The 22,325-nt window shown below is 36.3% G+C and overlaps 1 protein-coding gene across 3 annotated transcripts in view; it reads right to left on the reverse strand.

Annotated features, from left to right (window-relative positions):
- Positions 1-22,325, reverse strand: part of LOC121423145 (zinc finger ZZ-type and EF-hand domain-containing protein 1-like) — a 95,152-nt gene that overhangs the window by 49,670 nt on the left and 23,157 nt on the right. For all 3 annotated transcript variants that reach the window (XM_041618449.1, XM_041618447.1, XM_041618446.1), the window contains exons 15-37: positions 21,386-21,484; positions 20,675-20,754; positions 19,318-19,373; positions 18,579-18,668; positions 18,046-18,108; positions 17,050-17,209; positions 15,776-15,877; positions 14,353-14,462; positions 13,596-13,722; positions 12,469-12,940; positions 11,988-12,058; positions 11,201-11,305; positions 10,360-10,597; positions 9,484-9,605; positions 8,768-8,890; positions 8,192-8,364; positions 7,804-7,969; positions 7,056-7,167; positions 4,654-4,799; positions 3,253-3,553; positions 1,798-1,877; positions 947-1,034; positions 307-374 (exon numbers count right to left, since the gene is read on the reverse strand). In XM_041618449.1, coding sequence (XP_041474383.1) covers positions 307-374; positions 947-1,034; positions 1,798-1,877; positions 3,253-3,553; positions 4,654-4,799; positions 7,056-7,167; positions 7,804-7,969; positions 8,192-8,364; positions 8,768-8,890; positions 9,484-9,605; positions 10,360-10,597; positions 11,201-11,305; positions 11,988-12,058; positions 12,469-12,940; positions 13,596-13,722; positions 14,353-14,462; positions 15,776-15,877; positions 17,050-17,209; positions 18,046-18,108; positions 18,579-18,668; positions 19,318-19,373; positions 20,675-20,754; positions 21,386-21,484 — 3,152 coding nt within the window. The remainder of the gene's footprint in view (positions 1-306; positions 375-946; positions 1,035-1,797; positions 1,878-3,252; positions 3,554-4,653; positions 4,800-7,055; positions 7,168-7,803; positions 7,970-8,191; positions 8,365-8,767; positions 8,891-9,483; positions 9,606-10,359; positions 10,598-11,200; positions 11,306-11,987; positions 12,059-12,468; positions 12,941-13,595; positions 13,723-14,352; positions 14,463-15,775; positions 15,878-17,049; positions 17,210-18,045; positions 18,109-18,578; positions 18,669-19,317; positions 19,374-20,674; positions 20,755-21,385; positions 21,485-22,325) is intronic.

Raw genomic sequence — 22,325 nt, forward strand, 5'->3', positions numbered from 1 at the left:
AATTTAGGGTATAAGGCAAAGTCTGCAATGCCGATTTCGCATTTTAATTAAAGGTGAAAAATTCCTAAATGCCAATCAGATTTTGCTATAAAAAAAACGAACATATTATTGACCCCATCATGGTGCTTCTATCATAAAGTTACCCAAACTAACTAAACATCAGAATGGACTTTTCCTTTAATGCCTACAACAGTAATTCCACTGCTAAATATATCAAGAATCACTGTTTCTAAGTATTTTTCTTCTTTTATGTGGGGTTTACATACATTGCTAATAATTAACGGCATTTATTTGAAAATATCATACCTTTCGTTCTTGTTTCACTACAGGTGGAAATTCCAGAAGAAAAGATGCTTTGGCTCTGCACACATTCACTGTAAAAAATGCAATCAACAAGACGAAAATGCAATCAACATTTAAATGCAATGAATGGAATGTAATCAGCTCTGGAATGCAATCAACAAGAATGCAATCATAATAATTTTAGACACCCTGATCTCTAAAGCCCTGTTCAGACGTTAGATCCTAGTCGGAGTAAAATTCTATTATGCATAGATCGAAATTCAAAAGATATTTTCTCTTATTGGAGGAAGGGTTGAAGGAATCCCAGTCGGGTGAAGTTCGGAGTAGTGCCCGTCTGGACAGAGTTACTCCAACCTTCCTCTGACCAACATACTCTTACTGGTTTCCAGGAATATCTTGATAAGAGAAAGGTCAGAGTAACTCTCCAGACAGGCACTTCTCCGGACTTTCCTCTGACTGGGCTCTCTCCGACCTTCCCTCGACCAAAACAGCCTTTGTCTTGGTCATGATAAGAGAAATATCAGTGCAATTTTAATCTATGCATAATAGCATTCTACTCTGGCTAGGATCCGAGGTCTGATCATGGCTTGCATGTATATTAAATAGATGCGCCATGGAAATGACATAGCACCCTACTACATACCAGGTTCATCAGGATTGAAGTTGTCCTTGAGTGTCTTATTAGGGGCCTTTTTCTCCTCACTGTACACATACGTCTGTCTCAGATTAGCCTGTGAAAAGAGAAAGGAACACAAGACTAATGGTAAAAAGCAAGAAAATTGCAATTGATCGCAAGTCGATTTCAGGTCCCGCAATCAATTGAAAGTTGTGTATTTCATTGCAAATTTGCAATTGATTGATGGTCTGCTCCTTGCTTGAACAAGTATAAACTTAATTTGATTTAGTTAAAATTGATCAATCTCATGTGATTGCAAATTTGCACTTGAAATCTGCATTTGATTGCATATTATTTCTTGCAATGCCCTCATACACAACTACATTCTGTATGGTAGCAGATGGCATTCAGATTTGATTGACTGCAGTGACGGACAAATTGTTTAGATTAAGCTCAAGTCTTTCCTGTAAATCCTTCCAATTAAGTTGGATATTATATTCCCTGCATACATTCAATGAAGATGAGCAGTTAGATGTACATAAAGTAGAGAGGGAATTCTCTCCTCCTTCCAATAAGAGGAGAGGACAAAATTTTAATATGATAAAATAATCTTCAAAAAGACAGTGCTTCCAATATTTAAGCAGACAAATGGAATTCCTATTGTGTTAAATGGTATGTTGGTACTTGAACTCAAATAGATGATGCCATTGTAAACCTAGACAATTTTTCAAAATATATTTCAGCCATTTCAATATCAAATTTGTTCAAATAACCAGCAGATATATTTTAATTCATTTATTCAAAAGCATATCATGAACTCAATTTTATTGGATATAACGAAGAATTTAAATAATCAAAGCACAATTTTCAAATCTTACCAGAAATGGCCTGAGCCCTTCGGCTGTTCGGAATGCATAAAGGATGTCATCTGTGATCGGTACTGATGTATCCTCGTTCACTGCAATAAAAAAACACGTTTTGTTTCGGTCAGAAATTTGTTGCAGCTGGTATTAATGCATGTAGTTTAGCTCTCAATAAAAACTGACCTTATTCATCCTGCACTCTCTAATCAAGACGTTATTAACCAGCCAAAAAGAGTTAAAAAAACATCTGAAACTTCCCATTCTATTTTACTTAATTTTCACCCGGTACAAACAAACGACATAATCAGTAATTTAGAATCATCCCTGGCCCAAAGAACTCAGATATTCTCAAACAATAAACTTCCACAGAAAAATTTCCTTCAATATCATTCTCATTACTGGCTATTTCCCTTGTTTGGAGAGGCACCAGTCACAAGGTGTTCAGACAAGAGGTAAGAGTGGACACTAATTTGGTGAAAATAAACTAATTTTGTCAAGAAACTTGGAACATTTAATTACAAAAAATCATCTTCACATAATTCACTTTGTAAAATTGACTCAAATGTAATTGAATAGATATCATCAAATGTATTTTAAATAAATCTTGGCCTACATTTGTAGACATCTTCGATTATATGAAGAAGGGGTAGTTGTAGTAGTTCAATTTACAGAACAATTAAACCATATTTATCAAAGTCAAAACAGACTAACCAGTGGAAAATTAATAAGAAACCTACAATGGAAAAAAAATGAAATTTACACACATAAGATATTAATCTTACTGTATGAACTTGCAAGAGATTAGGAAGTTCCTTTTTGATAAAAAAAAACATGCCATGCCATTTCAATAATTGATACAAGTATAACTGTCGATAAAAAGGATTAACCCAATACGAAATAGAGACTCTGGATATGTATTGTCACCCATCTTTGGATCAGTGATCAGGGTCCCTTGTCACAAAGGTTCGCGATTGATCGTACGCTTGATTTCTACAATTGATTGTACATTGTAGCCAATGCAATCAATCGTAGAAAAATGTTCTACGATCATTGTTAAGCTTTGTGTTACGGGCCACAGGAGACACAGAGTTACAGACCTCAGGAAGCATTGTGTGTGACTCATTACTTGGAATGGATGAAAGCTTGTCAAAGATAGTAAGGTTGTTGTTTTATTTCATCATCCCCAACAACAAAAGTTTTCTGTATCACTGATGCATCTGTCTGCATGGCCCTGGACTACACTTAACTTCAGCAAGAAATTTATCCACATTGTGCTGCACTCAACCCAGGTGAGGTGAATGGGTACACTGTCAGAAGAAATTCCTTGAATGCTTGAGCGCCTAGGCAGCCCAGCTAAAGCAGGGGTAATAATAATAGCAGGGCCAGCTGGGAGAACAGTTTTCAGAACTGAAGTGGCTTCCCTGGGTACATATAACTATATTATTACTTTATTATTATAATTACACTCACCATATTTTTCTATGTACTCCCTGAGTGAACCCGAATGCCATAGCAGCGCTGCAAATACAGCATGGACAGTCCCAGTAATGACTGGTCCACCCATGTTGGGGGTCTGTCCCTTCTCATGGCATTCCTCAAGGAAGGTATCCACAGCCTTGGACACCAAGATGTCTTCGGCATCCGTCTCTGGGTCGCTACATGGGTGATCCTTGTTGTTCGTGGCGATGGATGTATCTGGGGTGGGTCTGTTGGTTCCCTCGGCAACCTGGACCAGGAATTTGTGAACTCTGCTGCCCATGGTAACAAGGCTCTATATATATGGATTTAAAAGTCAGAGGTCATCGATGGTAAAATTAACTCTTTCAGTCATTAAAAAAAATATAAGAATTGCCAAAGTAAAGTCAGGACAGCTGAAAGATCACCCAAATGTCCCTTTATAGAACAAACAAATCTACAAACCATAATCTAAACATTGATATAAATCCCAATCACTACTTTAAACTTAATCTTTAGTCTGTAACCCACAACCCTATCACATAATCCCAAATCTAACAGTGACCTAAAATCCAATAATTATCCCTAAAGTACTATATGCTATTGGACCTTAAACCCACTTGCTCCACTTATCTTTAATCCTTAGGAGACAGCTGCCCCAAACCTAAATCTAAAAGTGGCCTAAAATGTAATCACTATGCTTATAATGATAATAATCTAGTTATTCATAATGCGCTTCAGACGTACATTATCTTATCTCAGTGCTTACCGATTCATTATTATCCCCCGTCATCAAAATCAACCAGTCCTTACTGTACACAATGTACATACATCCTTCACTCCCTGGGGAGTATTCAAGCCTTCAAAAATGTGGTGCACACACCACTGAACTAGCTACAATGCAGTCTATCGGGTAATAATAAGAATAATAATAGGCATTTGTATAGCACCATCTATCTAGAAACAATCTATTCTGAGACATATTTTTATTCTTATTATTACCCCAGCTTTAGCTCGAGCTGCCTTCCAGCGCTCAAGCATTCCAGGAATTAATCCTGCTGGGTACCCATTCATCTCACCTGGGTCGATTGCAGCACAGTGTGGATAAATTTCTTGCTGAAGGAAAACACGCCATGGCTAGGATTCGAACCTACGACCCTCTATTTGAAAGGCGAGAGTCAGAACCACTAGACCACAATGAGCCCACACAAATGGGTACCCATTTAGCACCTGGGTGGGGAGTAGGAAGGTATGGATTAAAGCCTTGCCAAAGGATGCAAGGCCATAGTGGGATTTGAACACATGGCCCTCTGGTTCAAAGAGAATAAGAACCACTACACCACAGCTCTTCTGCCCTCCCACTCCTTACCCTACAGATTCAATACAATTTACGACTGGAGCAATTGTTATACTCACGTTCTCGCCGGAGAGTGACCGGAGCGGTTTGCCGACGTTGTGACCGCCTCTGAATAAGGTCTGGAAAAAGTTTTGAGATGAGAGGGCCTCCCGGGCCTTCCTCTTCTGTTCATCACTCTCCCATATCTCCTCTCGCATCTGTCTCTCTGTATAAAGCAGTGAGTGTGTTCATGAAATGAATATGGTATGTTTACACATCCAACAACATATTCAAATATAACATAATTAATAATTATAATAGGCATTTATATAGCGTCATCTATCTAGAAATATTCTATTCCACGGCACGATATTATTGTTTCCCCGGCTTTAGCTTGAGCTGCCTTTCAGCGCTCATGCATTCAAGGAATTAATCCTGCCGGGTACCCATTCACCTCACCTGGGTTGAGTGCAGCACAATGTGGATAAATTTCTTGCTAAAGGAAATTACGCCATGGCTGGGATTCGAACCCACGACCCTCTGTTTCAAAGTCAGAAGACTAATCCACTGGGCCACAACGCTCCACGCTCTAATCATATAAACAACAGGCATGATAATACTAAGGAGTTTGAGATTTCTCGTCAATGACACAGCTTTACTGTGGTCAAAGCAAAATGAGGAAAATGCAGTGTTGAGGGAGGGAATATTCCATATCATGGACGAGGTTGTGAGATCTAAAGCTGCCTCATATACTAGTAATTTAAAAGAGAAAAAATACCATTCTTCGATAGCGAAATCAAATGATTGTTATTGTGAATTTGTTATTACATTAAGTGTTTTTAAACAGGGCCCTGATTTGGGTAAATCAGCCCTACTACACTATTTCCCTGAATATTGCATTAAGGGATGTCAAAACTTATTTTTTTCTTCCATTTTTTATTTCAACCCTTTTTCCTTCCTTCTTTTTATAAAGTTGTAGACCTGCATTTGCAAATTATGTCTTTAAATGTCTTTGTTATCTGTTATTTGTTCATAATTTTGAACTGTATTTGAATGTTGATGTGCTTTTTATCACAAGCTAATGAGGAGAGTATTTTAACAAAAACTTTATTTCTTTTGATAATCCCCAGGCATGAGCTGGTGTTATTTCCTTTTTTAGTCCATATTTTTTTCACTCTTTCAATATGTATGATGATTATTTTCAATGTACTGACATTTACTATTGTAATGAGTGTAATCGTGTTCTTGGAAATGAAATGAAATGGAATGAAATAAAATGAATAACAAGTGGAATGCCTCTGGCCGTCTCACCTGCATCACGCGGTTCAATATAGCAGCAGTGCTGACTTTGAATACTACTCTAACTCGCACAAGATGTTCAGTGATACATGGTTACTCTTATGTCCACTTTTTATGAACTAGACCAATAAACTTACAGCGATATGATGGTTATACAACAAAAAACCCCAACATGGCCAAAGTTCATTGATCTTACATGACCTTTGACCTTGATCATGTGACCTGAAACTCGAACAGGATGTTCAGTGATACTTGATTACTCTTATGTACAAGTTTCATGAATCAGATCCATAAACTTTCACAGTTATGATGGTAATTCAACAGATACACCCAATTCGGCCAAAGTTCATTGACCTTTGACCTTGGTCATGTGACCTGAAACGCGCACAGGATGTTCAGTGATACTTGATTACTCTAATGTCCAAGTTTAATGAACTAGACCAATAAACTTTCAAAGTTATGATGGTAATTCAACAGATACCCCCGATTCGGCCAAAGTTCATTGACCCTAAATGACCTTTGACCTTAATCATGAGACCTGAAACTTGCACAAAATTTTCAGTGATGCTTGATTACTATTATGTCTAAGTTTCATGAATCAGATCCATAAACTTTCAAAGTTATGATGGGAATTCAACAGATATCTCCAATTCGGCCAAAGTTCATTGACCCTAAATGACCTTTGACCTTGGTCATGTGACGTGAAACTCATGCAGGATGTTCAGTGATACTTGATTAACCTTATGTCCAAGTTTCATGAACTAGGTCCATATATATTCTAAGTTATGATGACATTTCAAAAACTTAACCTCAGGTTGAAAATTTTGATGTTGATTCCTCCAACATGGTCTAAGTTCATTGACCCTAAATGACCTTTGACCTTGGTCATGTGACATGAAACTCTAATAGGATATTCAGTAATACTTGGTAAACCTTATGGCCAAGTTTTATTAACTAGGTCCATATACTTTCTAAGTTATGACGTCATTTAAAAGACTTAACCTCAGGTTAAGATTTGATGTTGACACCGCCGCCACCGCCGTCGGAAAAGCGGCGCCTATAGTCTCACTTTGCTTCGCAGGTGAGACAAAAATTAAAAAAATTAAAAAATAAAACAAAACAAAACAAAATGCAATAAGAAAAGAAAACAAAATAAATTGAATAAAAAATTTATCGTGCTTACCTGATTTGAGAGAGAGTATCTGAGAGCACAGGGTTCCAATGAGCTTAGCCAATCCTAGCTGAAGATCATATAACCACGGCAAAGATACATCTGGCTTGCCCTTGGCTATCACCTAGCAATGTAAAAAGAAATAAATGCATTTATGTCACATCATGAAGATCTGGGGCCCCGTAACACAAAGCTTAGCAATGAATAGCAAATATGAAAGAACACTTCTGATTGGTTCCCAGTAGGTATTTTAAACCCAATGCACGTGTAACAGTGATAATGATTGGTCAGTCCATTTAGCGACTGATCGCTTATCTTTGTGTTACAGAGCCCAGGAAAGCTAATTAAATCAATAATTATACCATAAGTATAAGTATTAGAATAGTTAACCATCTTTGTTATTCAGTTTTCTTTTTGGCTAAGTTTTCTGCTTTAATCTAAGTCAGCTCCATCCTCGGTTTAATCTGAATTGCATACAGTTTACAAACGTACATACACAGAGTCATACATCCTAGGATAAGTGGATGTATACATTGCACATTGTTTGGCTTAAGCCCAGCGCACACTATGTGATGCAATTTCACATGTTTAAGCACGAATCCAGCTATAAACCACATTCCCTATTGTTTTGTATATAATGAGGTGTGAGGATTAGTAATGAGAGGTCGTTTAGGGGATTCCCCGACAAAGACACGATTCCCATTTCTGACAAGGTATCTTACCAAAGTGGAAGAGGGCCTTCAATCAAAATCAAACTTACATCAAAGCTATATCCCCAGAAGTTGTTACTGCTGTCGGAATGGAAGAGGAACTGAAGACGTTGACCACTGTTGAAGGTGACACTCGTTGGCCATTTGTCTGAGCCAACTTTCTGATCATAGCGAGTCTTCACACCCTTGGAGTCTGTGAACTCCAAATAGTCATACCTGCAACAGATAATATAAAGACTGGTTGAACCCGTCTCCACTCCCTGGGGAGTATTTCTGTCACCTGGCTATTGCAAAAGGATGGTAATAACAAACTTTTTTTGGTAAGTTTCATCAAAATAAATCAACATAATTACATATTCACAAGATTAACTTGCGCATGCCGAATGTATCATGAAAACATTGCAATTCTTCAGGAATCTTGTCTAGCAGCTACTGTACCTTCTTTCCGTTTCACACTTTGTGTCAAAGGTCACTTCAAAGAGGTCAGCACCGGGGCATGTGAAGATCTGTGTAACATGCTGGTTGTTGTCATAGTTATGAGCTGATTCAATGTGCCATTTCCTGAGGATGACGACATCTTCCTTGGCACTGCATTGCACCGGTGAGCCATCCTAGATTTAAAAAATAACAACAGAGCATTTCATGAAAAAAAATAGTATGTGATTATTACTGTCATAAGCTACTGAAATCCTTGCATCTGATTGGTCTAGAGTAAATTAGTCAGTGAAAATCATTGTTTTCATAATTAAGAGTGGATTCCTTGTGCCATTTTCAAAGTATCACTACATCATCCTAGGGACTGCCTTGAACTAATGAAATATACTATACAAAATTATATGAAAAATTAAGCGAAACTTTGAAATGTCATAACTTTCTTATTTGACATTCGACTTTGCTGAAATTTTCAGCATCATGCTGGTTTGGTTTTTAAATTCATTCAAATTAACATTTTTCTGTAGTGGACTTAGCCTTTAATCAGATACTTGGACAGAATATCAAAGCTACACTTATTACCTTTGGGAAGTGGATGTTAAGTTTTGTTTCTAGTTGTCTGATCTCCACAGCAACGCTGAGCAGCCTCTGAGCTAGGTGTAGGTAAGGCAGGTCCATTTCACTTAACAATGTAACACACAGAACCTGACCAAGAAAGTACATACCAGCATTAACAGATTGTAACCTGACATTCATGGTATTGCAAAATCATTAATAAAGCATAGTGTCTAAAGATATTGCAACACTTGTAACAATCACCAAGTAATGTAAACATTGTACAGGAGCCTATGGGATATTCGTCGGATTTCAGTCATTTTAGGGAACACTCTGATACTGCACAGGCAATTGATGCAGACCAAAATATGCGTTTTTAATGTATGGCTAAAACGCTCTATATACATGTAGATGGTAATCATCAAGATGGAACATAATGGCCTGTATTCTGAAGTCTGGTTTTACTTAGGTTATGGTCTAACTTTATGTTAACATTATTGTAAGACAAAAATGTCAAAATCGCATTATCGGATCTCCCCCCATGTTTCAATGATGAAGAGAATTATTTCAGAAAAGATTCCCAGTCAGTTATGAATGATTTGAATGTTGAATCAGCTGACAAACTGAACATGTACTCTTGATGATACCCGTCACAACTGGCTATCCATAGTTAAACCACGAGTTTAGTCCAGAGTTTAAATCAAAGCCAAGATCAGAATAATAGCTGATTTGACTGCTCTTACCATTTGTCTGAATGCAGTAGGAATGAAGGTGTGGATGAGATCATTGAATCTGTTATTAATCCCTTTCTGGCCTTGAAGCAAACAGAGTGCATTCCGGGTCCAAGAACACTGCATTCCACAATCTAAAAAACAAACAAATGAAAATTAATATTCGTTTAATACAATTTCATTCATACAAATAATTCTTCATTTATAATGGGTTCATTGTGATTTATTTTCAGAGGAATGTAAAAAAATAATCCATAGTGGTTACAAATACAGTTTTCTTCAATGTCACAAACAAATCATAACAAAGATGCATATAATGTGTCTCGCAAAGGGCATGAGTACTATGCTGGGATTTGGACTTTTATGTCAGATGTCTTTAGACCACCTCACACCTTTCGACTGGTCCACAACCCGATTATGGAATAAATCACATTTTGCTCATTTTCTAAAGATGTAAATGAAAAGTATCTTTTTACTTGAGGTTCAAATTAACTGGAAAAATGCTAATATAACAATTCTGGATGATTGCAAACCTTTATTATGCAGCAAAAGCCAAATTAGTTTCAAATCATAACCAATCATACAATTGCTATGATGCCATTACAACTAGATATTGAATTTTCTTTAATTCTGATAAGGATGACAGCATTGTCACAGATTTGAACATAGGTATTTGTATGATTAAGAACATTACACAGTTAAAGATATTCAATGTCTCAATATTATCATCAAAATTCTATTACATTTTATTCCAAAAACAGGTCGCAGACCAATTGTACAGTGTGCGGTGGCCTATAGACCACTCAGCCCACTGTACACCCTTACTTGTAAACCTAATTGCCTTGTTATGATACCAATCTATTTCTTCTCACAACTACCGGTACTTACAATCTCTGATAACGTCCCCGGCGGTCTTCTTGAGCTTGCTATCTCCCTTTGAGTCAGTAAGGCAGTGCTTTGCCCAACCTAGCAGACTGGTCTGTAGGGCACACAGCAGGCTGCACACATGGGAGGGTGCTGAAGGGGGTGATGCCTCCTCCCCATCCTCTATTAGCTCAACAAACTCTTTATAGGACGCTGAGAGGAGGGTATCAAACACCATCAAAACTGAACCTTGGTTGAATTCCTAGGGAGAAAGACAGATTTATATAATGAGCAGAAATCGATTTAAATCATCTAATCGTGGAGCGTTGTGGCCCATTGGATTAGTCTTAGGACCTTCAAGCTGAGGGTCGTGGGTTGGAATTTCTGCCACGTGAAATTTTCTTCAGCATTCATCAACAATAAACTGGACTCAACCCAGGTGAGGTAAATGAAAACCGGCAAGAAGTAATTCCTCATAAATCTGTGAGCACCCAAATTCGTAGACTAGCTTAGCCAGGGTAATATAGGAGCGCCTTGAGCACCTAACAAAGTGGATGTGTGTGTTATAGAAATACTGTATATTACTGCTGTCATTATTATTAAAAAAAAAAAACATAATTGTTTGAAATCGACATCGGAAAATTAAGAACTACTTAGAAAATTCATTTGCCCAATTGATCGTAGGCTCGGCTGCCACAGTGCAGTGCCAGATCATTGAACACCACACAAAGTAGCAGTAACTTCCATCTTTTAACATATAGAAAAGACAGAAAAGTGTTCCATTTCATTTGATGTAAACTAACTCTGAACTCTAATATTGTTCAAATAACAAATATTCATAATTAATGAATATTCATAAGCTCACCTCTTGAGAGCTTGAAGGAAGTTCTAGCAATCCACTTGGATCTACAGTACTGAAGAAACGGCAGAGAGACTGGAACACAAGACCAACAGCTGTATCTTCACCAGTCTATACACAGATAACAAATTAAAAAAAATATGTTGATAAATTACTAATTTGTCATTTCACAATGTTGCTCTTTTATAACTATGACTTATCTTCAATGCTTTAAACTTTCATGAAACTCGTCATTAAGCCCGGTAGGATGTGAAAGTCATTGTAGCTTGTCCAGTACTGAGTGCGCCTTACCAGCGGCTGACTGGAATACTCCCAAGGGAGTGGAGGGTTTGCACACATTGTGAATCCGAAGACCGGGTGGGCGTTTCATAAAGCTGTTCGTAAGATACGAATGACTTTACGCACAACTGGTGATCCTTTCTTGTGCTATGTGATATCCCTGTGTAATTGAGTTATGACCTAAGAACATGTTCCAGTCGTGCGTAAAGTTGTGCGTAACTTTACGAACAGCTTTATGAAACACCCCCCGGGATAATAATATAATTGTAAAGTGCTTAGACACGTGTATTAAGCGCGATATAAAAGCAGATTATTATTATTGTTTTTAGTTTGATAATTATGATTCTCTTTTCAACATGTCTCATTTTTCCTAGCAACCATCAATGGCAAACACAATATTTGGCCTTTATAGACATAACTGCTACAGACAGGTTCTTATAAACACACAATCTGTTTCTATTGGAATCAGGCAGATGGCTGCAAACAGTTTGATAGTAAATAATGTGCAACATACCACCATTGAATTCATCATATTGAAGAGTTCCTCCCTCCTTGCTTCTTTCCCTGGGAAAAACACAGCGGCACCTACAAAGAAGAAAGATCAGAGATTATCATGAGGTAGAGTTCATTTTACTCTCAGAGTAGTCTTTTCACTTATAATCTATATAGAATGTCAGCATGGACACATAGACTGCAGTCAAATGCTTTATAAATATGTGTAGTAGATTAAATCATTTCTGCTTCAATAAATTTGGTTAGTCATTCAAAAGTGAGGTAAAAAACTCGTTCAGCATTTTGGATGTCTTTGTTGAAGTTTTGTATTTACTTTTTAATGACCAGTTAAGGTAAGTGATAACTGATGACAACCTCAATGTATGTCAATAAAAGAGAGTAAATAAGAACATAATATAAAAGCAGTTGATTAATAATGAAGAGAAAACTAGGACAGGAATTAGGAATATGCAAATGTAAATGAGTAACAACCGAGCAATTACCATCTAGAATACATCCCTCAGCAGCCGCCTTCAACAGGATCCTAGGATCATCCTGCGACCCATCTCCTCCATCAAAACTCGCTAGCTGACACAGATGATTAAACAGCTCCCTCGCTTGTCGCTGGTCCAGGCTCGTATCCAATTCCTTGGAATCCAACATTGGGCTGGACGTGCCCGGTATGGCCATCGGTGGAGGCGTAGAGGAAGTGGGTTTAGTTTCCAGAGTCTGGCCACTATCCGATCCTTGATGCTGTGTGTTCTGCGACTCCTGGACTGGTGCCGTCTGCTCACCTTCTGCGGTGTCTCCTCGCTGTTCACCCCTTGAGGGTTCTCCCTGAGATGGTACATTTGCGAGCATTTCCTGGGTAGGTGTACCTTGTGATGTCTGGGTGTCTGTTGCTGGTTGGGTCTCAGATTGAGTCTCTTGTGTCTGGGAACCATGGAGCTGTAATTCTCCAAGCTTTGGATGGTCCTGTAAAGAAAAAAGATTCTTTATTCTTTCCATTCTCTACTGATGGGTTTACTGAATGGTAAAATGCAGTCAAGGTCTGCTGCATGTCACGTGGTCTTTTCACTATTAAGCAGATTAAAGAACAATTTTTCAATTTTAAATTGCTACTCCTAACACAAAATACAACATTTAATGATAATAAAACCGATAGCAAAGATAATAACACAATTGCCCATAAAACAATGACAATAATAATAATGACAAGAGGAATGTTGCTGAGCTCAGTCTCAACATCCACATAAGACTGAAAGTTTGAGTTTTTCTTTAAACTCACAACACCACCAGTATCGGTCAAAATAAAGGAAACACACCCAGCCATGATTGACTAATCAGGCTCCTCGGGCCTGTTTCATAAAACTTGTTAAACAAATTGGCAATAACAGTTTTATTTTATTTGACTGGCTAGTGGTAAACTTGCTATAGAAATTGAGCATTTGTTGTCATAACAAGTGTTTATGAAACAGAACCCTGGTTTCTGGGCCCATCTCATCAAAACATTTATAATAACAAAATGGCAATACGGCTTAAAGTTACTGAAATCATTCAATGTGATTGGCTAATGGTAAACTTGTTATAGATACAGGCCCAAGGATTGAGTTACGGTGTACTGACATACCTGAAGTTGAAGATTTGAAAGCATTCTAGCCTTGGCCGTTTCCTTCTCTCTAAGCTTGGCTAGGTTTGGTATACTAATATGAAGCAGGTTTAGGCACAGTATCCTGGCATACACCCATCGATTATCACTGCAAATATAAATAACCAAAATAATTATATTATATTGGATGGCTCAGAATGGAATACCAGAAATATTCCAAGAGTTTGGGAAAATATTCCACAAATCGCAGATGAGTGGAAAATTGACCCTAACGAGTGGAATATTTCTGGTATTTCATGAAATAAAGCCATCCACAGGTACAGTACATGCTAAATTTGCCCAAATGTGTAAGCAAATCACAAAATACTTGGCTGGAATACTCCCAAGGGAGTGGAGAGTGTGCATTCATTATGAAGAAAGACTGAACAAATCCAATGACCAAGGTAATGATAATATTTGAACACATTATAATGAATGAATTTCTTTAATAAGAATGTTATACTCTACATCACTGGATCAATATTCAGTACTTAAACAAAGTGACCCCTGAAACAAACAAAAAATAAGTATGGTACACACTGTATCATATCATATAAATTTATAAACAAGAATGTATTCAAAACATAAAGATAATTCATGCATTCTAGCTTGACACTGAGTACTACTGTAAGTTAACCCCTTGGCTACTATATTATGTAAATCCTATAGATTTTGTTCAGGGACTGCCTCGTTCAGAAGGAAATGGGTTAATGGTAAGACTAGTCAAGAGAATACTCACTCTTGTGGAATAGCATTGTAGAGTTGACTGATGATGTTTAGAGTTAGGTGTTGCATGTCTGGTACAGGTATTCGTGTGAGAGTCCCTTCCTTTCTCTTCTTCATTACCTCCTGAAATAATACCAAGAATCTCATGATTAGTTGCTCACCTGACTGATATGGACTGGTCTGTTCATGCTTTTATCCCAGGGCCAGCATTCAATCCAATAATCAAACGCATCTTGATTTTAACCATTGATCAGAACTGCCCATTTGGGATCAGTGTTTGATTCTTTCATTTGCAATTAAATGCAACTCCTTTGGTAATACTCCCCCAAAAAGAATTGAGCACAAGTCTTCTACTTCAACAATTTTTTTATCTACTATATTATAAGGGATTCTGTGCTTTAAACCTATTTTGTTTATGCTTAGTTCCTATCATGTATTTTAATCTACAAATGTAACACTATATTGTTGCCAATGTTAATATTATTTTACGTGGTGAAATAAATATAACAAAACAAACAAAATATTTGGGAGGGCTATCTTTCTAATCCAAAGGCAAATGAATTATGACATTTCATTGACATAATCATATAATTTAATTATTCCTCTTTAGTCTGATACCGAAAGTAAGACGAACACTTCACACATTAATGGGCAAGACGAGTTTGAAATATTAATGTCAAAACCAGGTTGCGCAGAAAAATTGGATAAGATTGGATAAGATTGGTTTGTGATATGACGACCATGCATATTCTATGATTGGCTCATCAGCATTTCTTTTGCATTCTTTGTTAAGTTTCTCTCACTGATCCCTGAAATGAGAGTGGATTCAGATTCAGTTTCTGCGCAAATCGTTTCTGATATGCCTTAATATTTATTGTTCGTACAGAAATCTGCCATGCATGAACGATTTGCTAAGCTGTTGGTTTCAAATGAGAGTTGAGATTCCACTCTTGCCATGAGTATCAAATTTATAGTAAAAACATATTTAATAATTGCGAAATCTATCTCTGAAAACAGATTTCCTTGTTTGTGGGATGCACTGTATATAAATATATGCAAAATGGGGGACATGACATTTGTTCTTTACTTCTATTTTTTCTAAGATGTATGGTTTGGGTTGCAATAGGAATTCATGTCAGGTTTGGGGTTAGATTAAGGATAAAGTATAGTGTTAAATCCAGGGTTGAAGTTGGTCTTTTATTGGTGTGTGGAATTTACATCAGAGCTGTTGTCACCTGAGCAAATGTCATGGCACCACAAAATGTACTTGTAGTTATACATCAAAAGTGATGTTGGATTTTCTGAAAAATCACCAGGATATATGGTGGGCTATTAGATAACCTCTCATATGATGCATTTCATTTAAGTCAGACAAATGGAACTTTTTCTTTTCATTTTTTCTATCACTGCAGGCATTTTGTTTTCATTAAACTCACCAGATCTTGACAGATGCGTACGATGAAGCTCATGACTTGTGTGAAGAGAACCATTGTATTGATAGGTGCATCAACATCATATGGAAGAGGAGCAACGTTTGACTACAAAGATAATCAAAATCAATCAAATTGGTGTTAAATCCATAATTTTTTTTCCATTAACAACAAAGGGTTATATTACTCCTGGGGGTGTTTCACAAAGATTTTATTACGACTTAAAGTCACACTTCAATGCCTAATTGTGAAAGGCATGACTGCATTGGTCAGACCATGCCAAGAGGATGTGCGCTGCTGTGTATTGATCAATAAGATTACATGTACATGTTGCATATCATGTGCGCATTGGCATTTAAGTGCAACTCTTAAGTCATACTTAAATCTTTGTGAAACACCACCAGAGCCTGTTGCATAAAGTTATAATAAAATAGATGTATGAATCCTAACCAAATGTTTGACTGAAATATACCATGAGACCAGTGTTTAATATTATATGTCACATGACCAATAATTTATTTTAGCTAGCAATTTTCAAATGACTGGTTCTAATGTCTACATTTATTGACTAGTCATTGTTTTGAGATAAGGATGGTTTCCCAAATAACCAGATGGATTCTGCACACAAGTCAACGTTTATGTCATTGCCTGGTAAAGAATATTCTACACATCTATACTAATGTATCTGTGAATTATGCATAAATATTGCATGACTTCTCCATAAATAATGGTTCAAAATCAGGGATTCATCGACACATTTGTGAATTCAGGAATGGATGAATAAATTTAATATCCAATGCAATAATAATAACTATTTCACAAGTTTACTAAGTTTAGTTATAAATACAAAGAAAGCAAGGATAATAGCAACTAGAAAATAGAATGCTAGTCAAGTCTGGCCCCTTGTATTTTTGGCAGATGAAAACATATGTTTCTTACCGTGTAAGTAAAAATGAACAATTCCTTACATATTGAGAATATACAACTATATCTGGTAATAAATTCATATTATAATTATTATTATTACATAGCATATTCAACAAAGACCAAAAGTAATTATATAATATAGATTATAGTATGTTTTAACATTTTAAATTTAAGATGTTTAATACATATTTTGCAAAATAAAACATATGTTTACTTCAGGGAAAGTGTTACACCTGGGCCGGGCTGATTTCGTCCCTGAAATTCTTGGAAGGGTCCTGCAATGAAAAAGTTTAACTAATGTTACAGATTTAGCCAATAAGTTGAGAAAAGTAGCCCAAAACCTCTATACTCACAATGTCTATGTTGTCAAGGACAGATGAAGTGCGGGAAAAGCCATAGAACTGGACACCGACAATGCCCAGTCTGGTGGCCGTGTCACTTCTTGGACCAAGGAACTTGATGAGAGCGTACTGACCCACAAAGCACTGGTCGAGCGGCACCTCCACTTCATCCCTGTAAACAACAGAGAGTAGGCCATAATGACATTCTTTGGACCGCCTGAAGGATTTAGTTTACCCTTGTGATATTTTCCCTATATATAACCCCTCAGGAAAATATAAATCCGGGAGTCCAAAATATGTTTATATTACACACCCCATCAGTCAATATCTGTACACATATTTTTTTAGGACAAAATTTGAATAAATATCATTCCAAATAATAATCTATTCAAATAATTCTGTTCAGTTTTCAGCCTGCAGTATCCCTTTATGGCCTATTGAGAATCCTGCTATAGCTACATGTAAGGATTTTCTTTGTAAAATGACCACAACGTCCTTCAATTCCTCTGTCACACAAATTTTTTCACACAAATGTGTGATATTAATTTTCCTGGAAGAATGAATTAAGTTTGGTGTTGGTGTTAATTTATTTATTTCCTAATTTCATAGCACAAAACACTTATTTTCAATTTATTTTTTTATTTACCACTCATGGGATGGAACATCCTATCAGCAAATGCTATTTTTTTAGGGGTCCACTTATGCAACTAGTATAACATATGAGAATGCATACAAATCGTTTCTCATTTCATAATTTTTTTTTCTTAATTACCCAATGTAGGCACGACATGTTACCCCATTCTTTTTTCAGGGGGGGGGATTTCTGCAAAGCTTATCAAATCTGATAAATAAATTATAAGCTTGATATTCAATTCTTTATTGAATATGATTGTAAAAATGACTAGAACGAGTCACCAGCTGTGAGGTTTAGTTGTTTGTAACTTCCAAACAGTTTTATGGAACAGTCTGCTTGTGCAGCTATGATAGAAGAACATTTCATATTCTCACCAGTCATTGTCCAAGCTGAAGTAAGCTACTGGGTTATCAGGTTTACCACATATGGAGGCAGCCCTGCAACCAAAGAAAAAGCAAAAATCAGATTGTTGGTATGGATTCATGGCTCATACATGGACAAATAGGATCACAAATAGTTTAGGTATGGACAGATCTAACTTCTCCAACCTATCATTATAGACTTATGTTACTAAAAGAAATCCAGATAAAACAAATTACTATTTTAATGCTTCATTTATAGAGCACAATTCCTATAATCCTTAAACCCCAGAAGACATTATAGTCTGATGAATTTTAAGGGGTCATACTTCTCAATATGATATATTGGTGATTGCTATCCTTTTTGAAATGTCTATTTTATGCATTCCTAATCTTTGCATGAATAAATAATAATTCATATAAATTGAATTGAAGCTAATTCTAACATAATTCCTGTCATTTTGTGAATATTCTACAAACTTATTAAGATCTTATTGTCTGATGAATTCCAGAAATCATACTTCTCAAATATTGAATACTCTACATACCTCAATCCTTGGAAGATCTTATAGTCCGATGAATTCCACGAATCATACTTCTCAAATATTGCCTGATGTCTCTTCAAATCAAAGCCCTTCCTGGAAACATCAAATCAATATAGTAGGATTGATGAAAATAATCAATGGAATTCAACAGTGATCTTAGTTTAAAATTTCTGATATACAGTACAACACAAAACAATACCTTGATTTTTTTTTCTTTTTATATGATTATTTTCAATTTATACATTTATACAGAGCTCTGACACAATATGGTATTGCTTATTTAAGTTCAAATTAGTCAAAAATTATCCATGCATATTCACCAACACATACTTCCCAAATTTCTCAAAATTTATGCTGTCCTCTAATGATGGACTAAACATGAGATAAAAAAAACCAACAAAATTTAAGTGAGTGGTGTTGGGGTCAACTTTCATTTATGAATTGCATAACTAAATCATGTGTCATCGATTCACCCTTTGAAATGCATTACTTTTTATGTACGTTGATTACTAAGTAATGACCATGATTTACGTCTCATCACATTTGTCATTAACAGGTTAGATATAAATGGGAAAGGATTACAAGGTGACTAAAATATGTTTATGCATCACAAACCAAAATGGCAGATGGCATTCTTTATTTCTTGTTCTTTCAATCCTAAAATACAAAGGAAGTTCTCTTATAACACAAACATTGGCTATGTTTAAAGAATGGTAAGCAAATATATATCTGCTCAACTTACTGATCATTGTAGACGAAGATCAAACCACATTTTGGTCCAGTCGCTCCCTTAGCCACCTGCAAGATTTCAGACAACATATATTTACACTCTAAGGCCTGTATTCTGAAGTTAGGTTTAACTTAGAATATGGTCTAATTCTGTGCTAAAATTATGGGAAGCCAAATGTGTCAAAATTTTGATTGCATCGTATGCTTATGTTTACTGTGCTCTTTCGTGATTCTTCAATGGTCAAAACAATCATCTTATTCATACTTCCTAGAAAAATGGGAATGATTTGAGAGTCAAATGAGCTGAAATATATCTCTACTGTTAGTGAGTTATTTCACAATTGTCTATCCATACTCAAAGCATAATTTTAGACCTGAATTTAAATCAAAGCAGACTCCAGAATATGGCCCTAAGTAAATTATTGGAGTTCATTTGCCTTCCACAGGAAATACAAATATTCTAAAAGAACTATGCAGAGCAGAAAGAAAATTATTCCATGAAAAAAGGATATATACAACTGAAAATTTATATATGGTTTATACTGATAAAGGGATTCCATGTTATCGTCCTGCCTAAATAAAATTCAGTGCAAACAGTACAGAAGATATGTCTTCTTGAAAATATCCATTTACACTTTGATGGAGAGAGGAAAATAAAGATACGTTTGGATAAAGAACAGTAGTGGTGTGTTGGGATACAAGGCCCCTCGATCGCGATAAAAATTTCATCTTAAAAACGTTCACATATCTCACCATCAGGCATTTCTTTTCTGCATTACCAAACTCTAAGATGCAAAAACAATGGAGTTGGAATGTCAACAAGTTTTTCTTTCACTGTAAGCCACACATGGCAGTACCTATACTGTATCAATATTTCAGTAGAAGTAGACCTGAGGCGCTTCTTACAAAGAGTTCCGATTGTTCCGATCAATCGCAACTACATGTATGGAAAGCCAGCAAAGTCAACACATAAATTGCATGTCTGTTCAAAAAAATTTCTAGTAATGAATGTATATCCACAAATTCATTGATTTCATGAGAATTTGGTGGATTCTCCTTTATTTAAAAGGACATTTTGCAAATTTCCTGTAGAAAAAGTTATGACTACTGATTGATTTCCATAGAGTTACGATTGATTGGATCAATCGTAACTCTTCGCAAGACAGGTTCCAGACTGCTACATCATTGAAAAGCTACAGAAGCAGGATAGTCCTGTAACTTTTTTACATCCTCTACACCAATTTACAATATTGAGTCTGATAAAAACACACAAAAAAGAGTCTTTGGTATGACCGACCAGCTGACTTGATTGTGATGCTCTTTTCTGGGCAGATTTAGGTAAACCACTCCTATTGAGTACCCTGACTGACCTTTATTTGAACTTTGGTGACCTGGAATGGAGTATCCCTTGTGAAGAACATGTTGACCTTTGGAGTATTGGACACATATCCTAGAGGGCAGAGATTGATACAGAAATATTGTCAAAAAGATAAAAAAACACACATTTTCTAAACAAATTTGATAATAATCAGACAATTGATATATTTTGCTGTAATACTTTTTTTCCCTAAAAAATAACCTACCCGTTATCTGGATATGCACATCAGAAAGAGAATCAATCAAAAAGTCTCTTAAAAAATCTGAATAATTTGTTTTAAATTAAAGATCGCACCAATGCAGAAAAATATTCCTTCATTTTCTTAATAAATGCATTATTAGCATTACGGTACTTAAGTTTTTTGCACGAATGCTGAAAATGACAGCTAGAACAAAATCTTGAATAATAACAAATGCGTCGGATAGAATATTTATAACCCGACAATGGTACACAATGCCTATGATAATTCTTGAATTTCAATTTGAAGAATTCAGAACACCATGAAAACAGTTCACTGCAGACAACTGCTCTTAAATTGCTACCACAATCATTTGGCATATAATTCTTATTTACACATATAAACACTTGGGTGGTCATTTAATTGGAGTCTGTTGATCTCAATTCGATACCATTAACACAACTAGCATCAAATTATATAAGACAGAATACTTGTGAAGGGTAGGAAGATGCCTTGATGTCATACCTTTAGCGGACCAGTTTCCACAAAGGACATTGCTTGGTGCTGTGGACTCGTCCTGCTGACCGCCATCACAACCCTCAAGGGTCATGGTCAGTTGGGTACCTTCAAGGGTGGACAAACAATATAATCAAATTCCATAAATGACATTATAATGCTGAAACAATATTCCTTCATTTGAAGGATTAGTCAAACCTGTCTATAAAGATCATCCAAGGGAGGCAGAAAAGGTGGGAATTGGAAATAGTTGACCTTAATAGATTGGTTCTAAAATACAAATCCCTTCCCTGGAGCGTTGTGGCACGGAGGATTAGACTTCTGACTTTGAAACAGAGGATCGTGGGTTCGAATCCCAGTGATGGCGTAATTCCCTTCAGCAAGAAATTTATCCACTTTGTGCTGCACTCCACCCAGGTGAGGTGAATAGGTAACTGGTAGGAAGAAATTCCTTGAATGCTTGAGCACCTAGGCAGCTCAGCTAAAGCCGGGGTAATAATAATAGCAGAATTCTTTTTATAATTGAAGTGGCTTCCCTGGGTAAATATACCTATATTATTATTATTATCATCATAAATACAAGACAATTTGAGTCACTTTGACTGAATATTCAGGGCCAAGTATTAAGCACAAAGGTTAGCGATTAATTGCTAAATGAAATGGCCTATAAAGATCATTGTTGCATGCACATTTGGCTCAGCATTCTGACTAGGAACCAATCAGAATTCTTCTTTCAAATTAGCGATTAATCGCTAACCCTTGTGTTAGGGGGCCCTGGTTAGGACTTTGTACAGTCTAGCGTCACATAAACTACAATGCACATAGCTGGGTAACAACATTGATATTAATGTCGAACACCTTACTCAAATTTTGGCAAGTAATGATCAGATACCACCTTGTTTTCAGCTCAGACTAACAGAATAGAAATAGGATAAACTAATGATTAAGA

This window comes from Lytechinus variegatus, chromosome 10 (assembly GCF_018143015.1).
Source record: "Lytechinus variegatus isolate NC3 chromosome 10, Lvar_3.0, whole genome shotgun sequence".
Lineage (NCBI taxonomy): Eukaryota > Metazoa > Echinodermata > Echinoidea > Temnopleuroida > Toxopneustidae > Lytechinus > Lytechinus variegatus.